Source organism: Lingula anatina, chromosome 9 (genome assembly GCF_051362555.1).
Source record: "Lingula anatina isolate TDL-2025a chromosome 9, LinAna3.0, whole genome shotgun sequence".
Classification (NCBI taxonomy): domain Eukaryota; kingdom Metazoa; phylum Brachiopoda; class Lingulata; order Lingulida; family Lingulidae; genus Lingula; species Lingula anatina.
Window position 1 is genome coordinate 1480100 of NC_141775.1, and position 10153 is coordinate 1490252.

At 35.4% G+C, this 10153-nt stretch overlaps 2 protein-coding genes across 2 annotated transcripts; both read left to right on the forward strand.

The window, feature by feature from the left end:
- Nucleotides 1-28: 28 nt before the first annotated feature.
- On the forward strand, nt 29-3407 carry LOC106161519 (uncharacterized). Its single transcript, XM_013538494.2, has 5 exons — nt 29-485; nt 708-881; nt 1324-1608; nt 1777-1851; nt 2103-3407. Exons 1-5 carry the CDS (start codon nt 383-385, stop codon nt 2327-2329), a joined length of 864 nt encoding a protein of 287 aa, XP_013393948.1. The 5' UTR covers nt 29-382; the 3' UTR covers nt 2330-3407.
- Nucleotides 3408-3664: 257 nt separating this feature from the next.
- Nucleotides 3665-9407, forward strand: LOC106161540 (protein RCC2). Its single transcript, XM_013538533.2, has 10 exons — nt 3665-3962; nt 4468-4558; nt 4909-5049; nt 5332-5552; nt 6240-6354; nt 6662-6825; nt 7036-7216; nt 7394-7499; nt 7924-7996; nt 8310-9407. The coding sequence occupies exons 1-10, from the start codon at nt 3783-3785 to the stop codon at nt 8496-8498; spliced, it is 1461 nt and encodes a 486-aa protein (XP_013393987.1). The 5' UTR covers nt 3665-3782; the 3' UTR covers nt 8499-9407.
- Nucleotides 9408-10153: the final 746 nt, after the last annotated feature.

A 10153-nucleotide genomic window follows, 5' to 3' on the forward strand; every position in this document is an offset into this window, starting at 1 on the left:
CAAACACTGACGCTGGCTTTTCTTGGCTAATTGTTTAATCGATGGAAGTTTGGTGCTGTCTAGTCGGTTTGTTTTGGAAAACGCAAGTGGTGTTTGTGATTACGTGTTGTAATTTTTGTAGCAAAATCATAGATTTAATCAACATGGTGTTTTAAAGTTATACTGAATTTCATTTTTCAAACTACTTGCATACTGGTGTCAACTTATTCTATGGCAGACTTTTAAATGGAGAAATTCATTTTGAAGTATCAATTAACATTTTGACATTTCCTTGATTCTTGAAAAAAAAAAGGTTAAAATGGTATTGGCAAGTTTATAAACAGTGGTCATTGTCAACTGCAAAGTGAGTTATATTAACATTTAAAACGTATAAGAACTTAACATGGGAAATGGCCAGTCGACCAGGGGACGCAGGAATAGGAACAGGCAGGACTTGAACGGCCCCCCAGACCCTGTGAGAAATGGAACGAGACGACGACGACGAGGTGAGGCCCGACTTAATGGTGACTGACACTAATAATACGGTCTTCGACTCTCTCTCTCTCTCTCTCTCTCTCTCTCTCTCTCTCTCTCTCATGCACACACACATATGACCATTTTCATGTAGTGAGGATTATTCATAATTGAACTTACCATAAACTTGAAATTTCTCTAACAATTTATCTAAAAATAAGAAAATGAGATGTATAAAAATTTCTTGCCAACAGCTGCTCAGGACGACCCCTTGATGCCACAACCAGCCATACCAGAGGAGCAGGAATCAGTTTCCTCAGTGGGAGGTCCGTCCTGTCACTCTGTGCTACGTAACAGACATCGTCCCAGCACTGATTCCAGGTTGTCAGCAATAGCAGGAGCAATGCCTGATTACCGCCAGTCAGATGGTAAGGTTGAACATTGGGGTGGGATCTCGCTATGCACCAAAGTCACCCAAAATGACTCTCTAATATTGTTTTAAACATCAAATAACTTTATATTTCAATTCTGCATCCCAAATTTCATTTTTTTTCTTGAACTTCATAAAATGATTGTCTTCAGATCAAGATCTGTAGAGGAGAAATATGTTTTGCAGCTCAGACGAAAGTGAACATCCATTTTGCAACATGACAACCCACTTCCTAACTCAGGAGCTGCACACACATACACACACACACACACACACACACACACACACACCCATTCGACATGATAACTAAGCTATCTCTATCATCCTTTCAGACAAATTTGCAGAATTGCCCCACGATTCAAGTTCCAAATGTTGGTGTCTAAGATGGTAAGATACTAATTATTATTAATTATTATTAATTAATTTTTTTTTTCATACAGACAGTTTGAGGTCATGGTTACCTTCTGTCACCCAGCTTCACCATGAAGTTTTAGCCTCCCTCCAAAATGACGAGAATGAGGTCATTGAGCAGGCCATGCTGAACAGCTACAATCAGCACACTCAGGCCAGTATGGCAGCAAATCCCAATGTGGCAGCAAATTCCAATATTGCAGCAAATTCCAATATGGCCTCTCTGACAGCAAATTCTGGCATGGGACCCAGTGCAAGACAAGAAGAGAATGGCACAGGAAATCTTGAAAATCAGTCACAGAGGACGCAGCAAAGTATGTTGAAGTGGGTTAAATAGAAAATGAACAACATTAATTAACTGGCACAGCTTTCAAAAATTATGAAGCAATCTTTGCTTGAAATTTGTTATATGTAGTAGTTCTGTTTATTTATATTTGTTGTTGTTTTTCATTTTTTTAATGATTACTTGAATTATTATTTAGGTGCCTTAAGGAGGAGTCTCAGTGCAGTTGCATCAGACCTATGGGTCCCTTTCTCTCCTGAATCATTTGGTACAGGTAATAACTTTGATATGTTAACCTAATGTGGAAAGGTGGAGTGAAAAACTACTGAAAAATAAATAGTTTGGCTTAAGAGAAAAATATTATTATTACTGAAATATAATTGTTGTGGCTTTTTTTATTCTTATTATTTTAATTTATTTTAATTTTTTTTCATTATATATATGTGACAAGAATTGTTTTTACGTTTAGATATTATCACTTTTGTGTTAATTTGTCTGAAATATTTTACATTACCCTTTTCACAGGCTGGGATTTGGTGCTTGTTATTATGTGGGGTGTGTTCATCCTCCCAATATTGGCTGTATACTGGCTGATAAAAATCTCCTATCAAGAGTGGAACCAAACTGGGAGAAGACCTGTGCAAACAAGAACGGGGTCAAGGTCAAGGTCACAATCCAACCCAGGGTCAAGGTCACATTCAAATAATAGACGATGTCTTAGCAGGTCAAATGCAAACAGACCCACAAGTTAATGTTTTAACCAAGATTTGTGCATAAAATAAAGCTGTCACAACTCTTCTCTGAATGTGTTGGAAGATGCAGTGTGTATGTTGGTCATAAGTAAAATTTATGCTATAATCTCCACTTAAATGGTTCTATATCTTCCTTAAATATTTTCTCAGATAGATAAAAATATGGTGAATTTGGATGTCATATCTTATGTGTTTACCTGTAAAAAATTTTGAATATACAGCTGAGTATATGGTTGACCTGCAACAGTTTCATTTTAGGCAAACAGCATATAATGTACTCTGATCTAGGATATTGCTACTAAAGTACTTGTAACTACTGTACATTTACTGGGTAGCATGTAATGGTGGGGGTAGCTGCTCCCTGAGCTACAGAGATAACTTGAAACGAACCTCTACATTATAGAATATCCTTGTTGTTTCCAGTAACTGGATGTTTGTTTCAATTTAACTCTGAAGCTAAGGGTGAGGCAGCGGGCACAAGGATAACAGATTAATGTCAAGCTAGTATACTGTACAATACTAGTAGCTAGATGAGGCAAATATAAAACAGTAAGGCAAACGGCATAAATTATCATACTGTATGCTATTATAGACATGTACACATATAGCTGTTGAGGGTTACATGTGTAGTAATTGGACTAATTAAGTGTACATTAATTTGTTAATTACATACAGGTACACGTACTGTACTGTACATGTACTGTGGTGTAGGGATGCCAGTTAACTTTTTTGAATGGCAGATTCCAAAGATATTTGTCTCAAGTTAAAAATTGTAACTTAACTTTTTATGACTTAAAATTTAACTTTTACTGAATGACTTACCTGTTACTGGTAATATTTGCAACATATTGTTTGTTACTTGTTTTCGCAAGCCTTGCACAATGGTTTATGATAGAAGTTAAGCTGCAGTGATTATCTTTAGCTGCAGTGCGTGCATGATAAAGATTCCTTGATAACCAGAAAAATATTTTTAAACAATATTTTTATTTGTTGACATGTTACCTTTATCATAATTATTAACATTACTACCATTATTATTTTTTTATTATCACTATTATTAAAATATGAATTTCCCAAATCTTTGTTTGTTTGATTGTTTTAAAAATTTTGTAGAGTACTTTACTTTTAAGAAAAGGACATACGCGTGTGAAAATATTGTTATTATTCAAATATAATATATGCAGAATAAACAAACAAGAAAAAAGACTGAACCACAGACAAATATTCCCTCATCAAATTGGCATTTGATTGTTTTGTTAAGTCTTCCACGATAGGTCATGTCAACGCGATTCCCTCAGGTGCGCCCAATCACAAAATGTCTCACAAATTCTCTGACCTCTCGCGAGATTTCTGCATCGCGGGATTTTCGCAAGTGCTCTTGAGTTCAACTTGTGCTTTTGATCTGGAATATTGAAAAACTATCAACTTCAGCAAGACGCTGATTAAAACTGACATGCCACCCAAAAAGAGAAAATCGGAAGGCGAAAATGGAGCCGCCGCAAAGCGGGGTCGAAAGAAGAAGACGGCGGCACAAAAAGGCGACGATTTTTCAGACTCGGACAAAGAGCCGGCTGATATAGACCACGAAGATGACGATCTCAACCTTTCGACGGACGGCGGATATTCCGAAGTCGTACGTTGTCTTTTACTAATGGATTGATAAATATTTAACTTAATTTTGGAGAATGGGATATATGGTCTATGTGTGTTTGTTATCTGTGGTGTGGAAAGCATAATTTCGTTTGTTTTCTTAATCAGGTCATGCTTGTTTTTGTTGTTGGACAACAATGGGCCAAACAAAAGACCGACGAATGATTGAATGAATAAATGAATGAATGAATCAGGGTTTCATAAATAAATTTACCAATTCAGGAACCACCGGGTATTATTATTAAGACTCGGATATCCTTTTACCAATATTAATGAGATGTCGCCAGTCAGGAAAAAAAGAATAATTTGTTTGAGTACCTAATTATGTATTAATATACCTCAACATATGCCATATATACCTCAATCATTTGTATTGAAATCCCAGCTCTGAGGGCCAGGCCAGTGTGTGTATTATGAATTAATTCTAATAATTTGTCACTATAATCCCTTGAAGTAAAAAAGTAACGCAGCAGGTTTTATTTTTTCAGAGGATCGAAGGCTCTCAGGTAAGCGGAGAACTGCTGTTTTGTGGCGGAACAAACTGGGACCTCATTGGACGCAACCAAGTTCCCAAAGGAGGTATATATTTTGGCATTTGTTAACTGCTGATCAAATGTTTAGGGATAATTTTTCTTTTTTTTTTTTCACAGTTTCTGAAGCAAAGAAATAAATTAATATTTCAGTCCGCAGTCTGTACCAAAAACTTGTCAAAGCACCCATCCACTGGACCAAAGTAAAAACAAAGTTAATTAACAACTTTTTATTAACAATGGCATGAGACCAGTGTTGATACCTTTGACTGATCTGTGATGATTATTTTTTATTTAGATTTAACATAATAAAGAAAAAAAGTAAGCTTACTGGCTGTTACCCAAATTGCTGCATTAAAACCTGTGGTTAGCCTAACTTCACGTAATTTTTTTTTTTAGTCAAGAATCTTGGTGGACCAAACTTATGGGGACCTCACAGGATAGAAGGCTGGTCTGATATCAAGGTCCGGACTGTCGCATCAGGGTGCACGGCTTGCCACAGTATCATTATAACTACAGAAGGAAAAGCCTACAGCTTTGGTGAGTTTAGTCCTGGATAGAAATTAAAGTCGTTTCTTGGGAAAGGCCTACAGCTTTGGTTAGTTAAATCCTTGTTAGTGAAATAAAAATGAGATGAGTCTTTGGTAGATGGAAAAATCAGTACGGAAATTGGATTCATCTCTGTATGGCAAAACGTTATGAAAATAAGTGGATGGAAAAGTCTAGTTTTGTTGGGCTCAATCCTAGTTAGAAAAAATTAAGGGAAGTGCATTGAATTCTGGTTACAGTTGCATTATAATAAACACCGTTGTCCATGTACAGGTCGCAATGACAAAGGTCAGCTAGGTCATGGCGACACAAAGAGAAGAGACCTCCCCACACTCATCGAATTCCTCAAGGACTTTAACATAGTGGATGCAGCTCTAGGAAAGAACCATAGTTTATGTCTCTCTGACAGGGGGACTGTGTTTGCCTTTGGAGAGAATAAAATGGGCCAACTTGGGCTGAATAATCAGACACAGTGCGTGCCAACACCAACAAGGGTAAATGAGTTCCCCAGTCTTCTTCTGTTCAAAGTTTTATATCTTATGCTCACAACTAAAAATAGTGAAAGATTTTTTCCAAGACCTTTTGGCTATTGCCCATAGCCTTGACCACTTTAAAACATGATAATGATGACATAATTTTGTGAAGAAAGTTTTTCAGTGTCAGCAAAGATTACAATTGTAACATAATGAATTAATCTCAAAAATCCATCATACTGTCATAGAGTGTCAGATTCATTCATTATGTTACAATTGTAATTTCAAATATTTAATAATATTTAAAGCAATAATAACTCTTCGTTTCGGCCAAAAAATGAATTTTCCTGGAGTAAACAACAATTTTCCCATACTTACCAATGGTTAATGAATCCATTTTTACATTCAAAGTTAGTCCCTGGTTTTTTTCTAAAAAGTTTGGTTTTTTGTTAAAATCTCTTAAGAGATTTTAACAGAGTATAGACATCAATGGAGGTCACGTGGTCTAAAGCCAAGTTCAAATATCAGAATAAAAGCTATAACTGCTGTTTTTGTGGTAAAACAGAATATATTATATTTCTATGAGTTATTCACAAGGTTATTATTGTGAAATATAGGTCTCATACAAAGAGTTATTATGCCTTTAATAGAATACATTTATATGAAATTTTAAAAAAAACCTGTTTCACAATCATTTCTGGTTTTCAGATTAAATACAAAGGTCCCCCAATTCGCAGAGTGGCGTGTGGTGGAGAGTTCAGCATGATAGCAGACATTAGGGGGAATCTGTACTCATTTGGGAGCCCAGAGTGTGGACAGCTTGGTAAGGAGAAGTGTGTGTGTGCGTGCATGTGTGAGAAAGTGTATGGGTGAGAGAGAGTGTGTAGTAGAAAGAAAGCAAGAGAGAGAGATGGAGGGAGTGTGTGTAGGAGAGACAGTTTGTCATATTGTATTTGTGGTTTTTATTCATTTGTTCTGAAAATTATTTGTTTATCTATTTATTGCACTCTTAATAGGGAATACAGATATTGTTCAAGATAATAATGCTGAGGCAGATTTTATTTTAAACTGTAAAAGGAAGCATAATGCTTTTAATTTGTTCTCTGACCAAATTTTACATTATTTTTCAGGCCATAACACAGATGGTCAGTATTTCGTAACCAGCAGTAAACTGGCCTACGCCTGTGAGATAAGGCCACGAAAGGTTGCCGTGTTCATTGAGAAGTCACGGGAGGGCGTACAACCAGTAAATGATGTAGATGTACAGGACATTGCATGTGGGATCAACCATACTGTAAGTTTTTTTTTTTTTTTTTTTTTTTTTTTTCTAAATCAAATAAATAAACATATTGGTACTAGTAGTATTTGGCTTTTCAGAGCAGTGTCTTTGTCACTTTAGGACAAAAACATCCTTCTCTTAAGTTTATAGTGAAAATTTCACTTAAAAAATCTTCATCATGAGTGGTCCGCTTAAAAGTTAAATTTGGAATAAAATCTATTCTAGGTTATTTTGGATTCCAAGAACCGTGTATTTTCTTGGGGGTTTGGCGGCTATGGGCGTCTTGGTCACACAGAGCCAAAGGACGAGTTGGTCCCCAGGTTGATCAAATTCTTTGATGGACCAAAGCGAGGTGCAAAGGTCATTGCTGCAGGGACTTGTTATTCTATGGCAATCAGTGAACTAGGTAAGCTGGGGAAAGGCAGGGGTGGCGCTAGCAATTTTTTTCGTTTAGCCAGATTACTACTACTACATCGCTTTTTTTGTTCAAATGGTTTAAATTTGACTATAATATGTTGATAATAAGATAAAATGAAGATATATATTGATATGTATTGAATTGCGTACTCCCTCATAATTTCAGGACAGCTATACCTGTGGGGGCAGACCAAGTCCACGGGGGAAGTGGCCATGTACCCCAAACCTGTCAATGACCTTCAGGGCTGGAATGTCCGCAGTATAGGCTGCAGGTAGGGATATATCACCTTTCTGTGCTCTTAGTGTGAGGTTTTATTCTAAAGAGTGTCTGCAATGTTTGTGTGTGTGTGTTTTTGTGTGTGAGTTCTTTGCATCATTAAAATGCGAGAGTCAGAAAATAAGTAAATATTGGTCTTACTGGCAACTCCACCTTATATGGGAAGTTGTGTCATCTGCATTTACCAACATTATGATTATGATAACTTTTTATGTAGTTTGATTTTTACTAGCAATTATTTGAATTTGATTATTATTATTATTATTATTATTATTATTATTATTATTATTATTATTATTGACAAACTTGAAATTATTTGAATTTCATTATTTTGCTGTAAGTCCACTATTTTATATTTCTTTATAATTTTTTGAATGCGTTTGAATTTTTTCTGTTACTCCATCCGTTTCATATTTCAGTAACAGGAGCATTGTTGTGGCGGCAGACGACAGTGTTATAAGCTGGGGACCCAGTCCAACCTATGGCGAATTGGTAAGATCAAAGACAGAGATTCTCTCTCCTTTTTGGAGGATTTCCTCTTTGCTTTGAGTATAAGAGAATTAAGTAATGTAGTTTTTTATTTCTCTCTGAGTAAAAGTGATTTGAGATTTTTTTTCTTTTGATTTCATCCCCTTTTTGAGGAAAAAAAATTAGAAAGTTTGTCAGATTTTGAATACAGTGCTAGTAAGGATTTTTCCCATATGAATATTTTAAGTTCCCCTCCATTCTAAGAGAGATTTTTCTTACTAGACAAAAACATGTATTCCATTGAATTGTTTAGATATGACTGTATTATCATCTGTAGGGTTATGGTGAAGACAAGCCAAAGTCCTCCACTCAGCCACAAGAGGTGAAGAAACTGACAGGCATCTTCATAGAAAAGGTATCCTGTGGATACGGACACACGCTTATGATTGCCAAAAATGACACAGAAGAAGCAAGAGAACAACTCAAGAAACTGCCCCAGGTTGCTTTTACCAACGAGCTGTCGTAGATTAGGTGCAGTAAGACTGACAAGACTGTTAGAATAGAATTCAGCCACTTTCTGAAGTGGGCCTAATACTTTTACATGTTAGAGGTAATATTATTTAGTAGTTGGATAATGATGAAATAGTTTTTTATGTCATTTTTTTTTTCACTCTGATATCATATATCAGAGTAATCTGAGGAATACATCAGAAAAATTTGTAAAAATTAGACCATTTTATCGTATTATCACAAATATATTCAGCCAGTGTATATATTGTAGGTGAAATTACAACCAAGAAATGCTGACTCACAGCCATTTCTACACCAATTGTCAGGGATAAAAAAATATACCATGAAGACTCGTAGCTTTGCACTTTATTGTTGATATATGAAATAACGCCATAAGTTTTAAAGTCTTCAACTTCTATCTGTAATTATGGTGAAAGTAATTTGAACATCTTATCTAGTCTTCGTATCACTTTAACAGTGGCAGGTACACCTTCTGTTACAATGCAATATCTGTGAACAAATGTTTAGCAATTGTTTAGGGACAGACAGTTAATCTTTTTCAACATCTGATGTGCCTTATTTGTGTAAAACTACTTGACATTAAGAAATCCAGCAAAGAAAACCAGTACAAGATAACTTATGAAAAATTAGCCAATAATATCTTTTTTTAAAGTTAAGGCTAAGATTAACCCCACAGTGGACTTCATAATGTTAAAAGGAAAATGGCATTTTTGATTTCAAGTTCTTTGGATAACAGGAAATTTGCATTCTACAAGCTTCAGCATCAGCTGCAGGGATGTTACAGGAGATCCTTATAAAACTTTGAAATGGGCATTCAGTCACATAGTTTACATAAACCAGTTTCTATTTCATATGGACAGATTTGTTGAAATGACCAGATTGGAATCCTTTCCTCCCCCACCCCCCCCCCCCCCACCCCCCCCCAAAAAAATAAATAATAATTGCAAGGGATCTCGTGTAGAGGAATGGTGCTGACATATTCTCATATCACCTACCTCCCATTTAAAATATATATATATATATATATGATGTAGATATATAAAATGAAAGACCGAGCGAGAAAATAGTCAATTAAAAAGAATGTATAACAATAATAAAGAAAATAAAATAAAAGTCAGCACTTTGTAAAAGCATGAAATGTACAAAATGGTTTCTTTTGTACGTTTAGATAACTGTACAGTAAATGATAAAAATGTAAAAATAGCAGTGGGAAAATTAATTTAATATGTGAGTTTAGATGGCTTATAGTTAGTCAACTGCTTCTTATATTAATATTACTGCTTGGATTACATACATATATGATCAAATTTCAATATGGCAACTTTTACCATTGGTGAAAAATGCATGTTCAGGAAATTTAGTAATTACTGATTCAGCATTTTTACTGATTTTTTTTTTTTTTTTTTTGTTGTTGTTTTTTTGATGAAATTAATTGTAGTCCTTCTGACCAGTAAGATTTCTACCTTTAAGAATGACTGTTCAGTACATGGTATGGCATGACCACCACAACTGCTCCTTTTCTGTTGTTGCCAGGGCAGTTGGTTGGCACCTCAGGTACACTATATACTAACATGTCTTGGCAATATTGTTTAAGAAAGGTCATTTGTTAACAGAAATCATCCGAGTTAGCCTAAAAAGGACTGTTGGCAC

What these genes read in the sequence shown, in the direction of transcription:
- LOC106161519 (XM_013538494.2), top strand. Translation starts at nt 383, where the DNA reads ATGGGAAATGGCCAGTCGACCAGGGGACGCAGGAATAGGAACAGGCAG. An exon ending in TGATTACCGCCAGTCAGATG is followed by an intron (nt 882 to 1,323) that starts GTAAGGTTGAAC and finishes TTTTTCATACAG; the next exon opens with ACAGTTTGAGGTCATGGTTA. An exon ending in GTCACAGAGGACGCAGCAAA is followed by an intron (nt 1,609 to 1,776) that starts GTATGTTGAAGT and finishes ATTATTATTTAG; the next exon opens with GTGCCTTAAGGAGGAGTCTC.
- LOC106161540 (XM_013538533.2), top strand. Translation starts at nt 3,783, where the DNA reads ATGCCACCCAAAAAGAGAAAATCGGAAGGCGAAAATGGAGCCGCCGCA. An exon ending in CAACCAAGTTCCCAAAGGAG is followed by an intron (nt 4,559 to 4,908) that starts GTATATATTTTG and finishes TTTTTTTTTTAG; the next exon opens with TCAAGAATCTTGGTGGACCA. An exon ending in GCGTGCCAACACCAACAAGG is followed by an intron (nt 5,553 to 6,239) that starts GTAAATGAGTTC and finishes TCTGGTTTTCAG; the next exon opens with ATTAAATACAAAGGTCCCCC.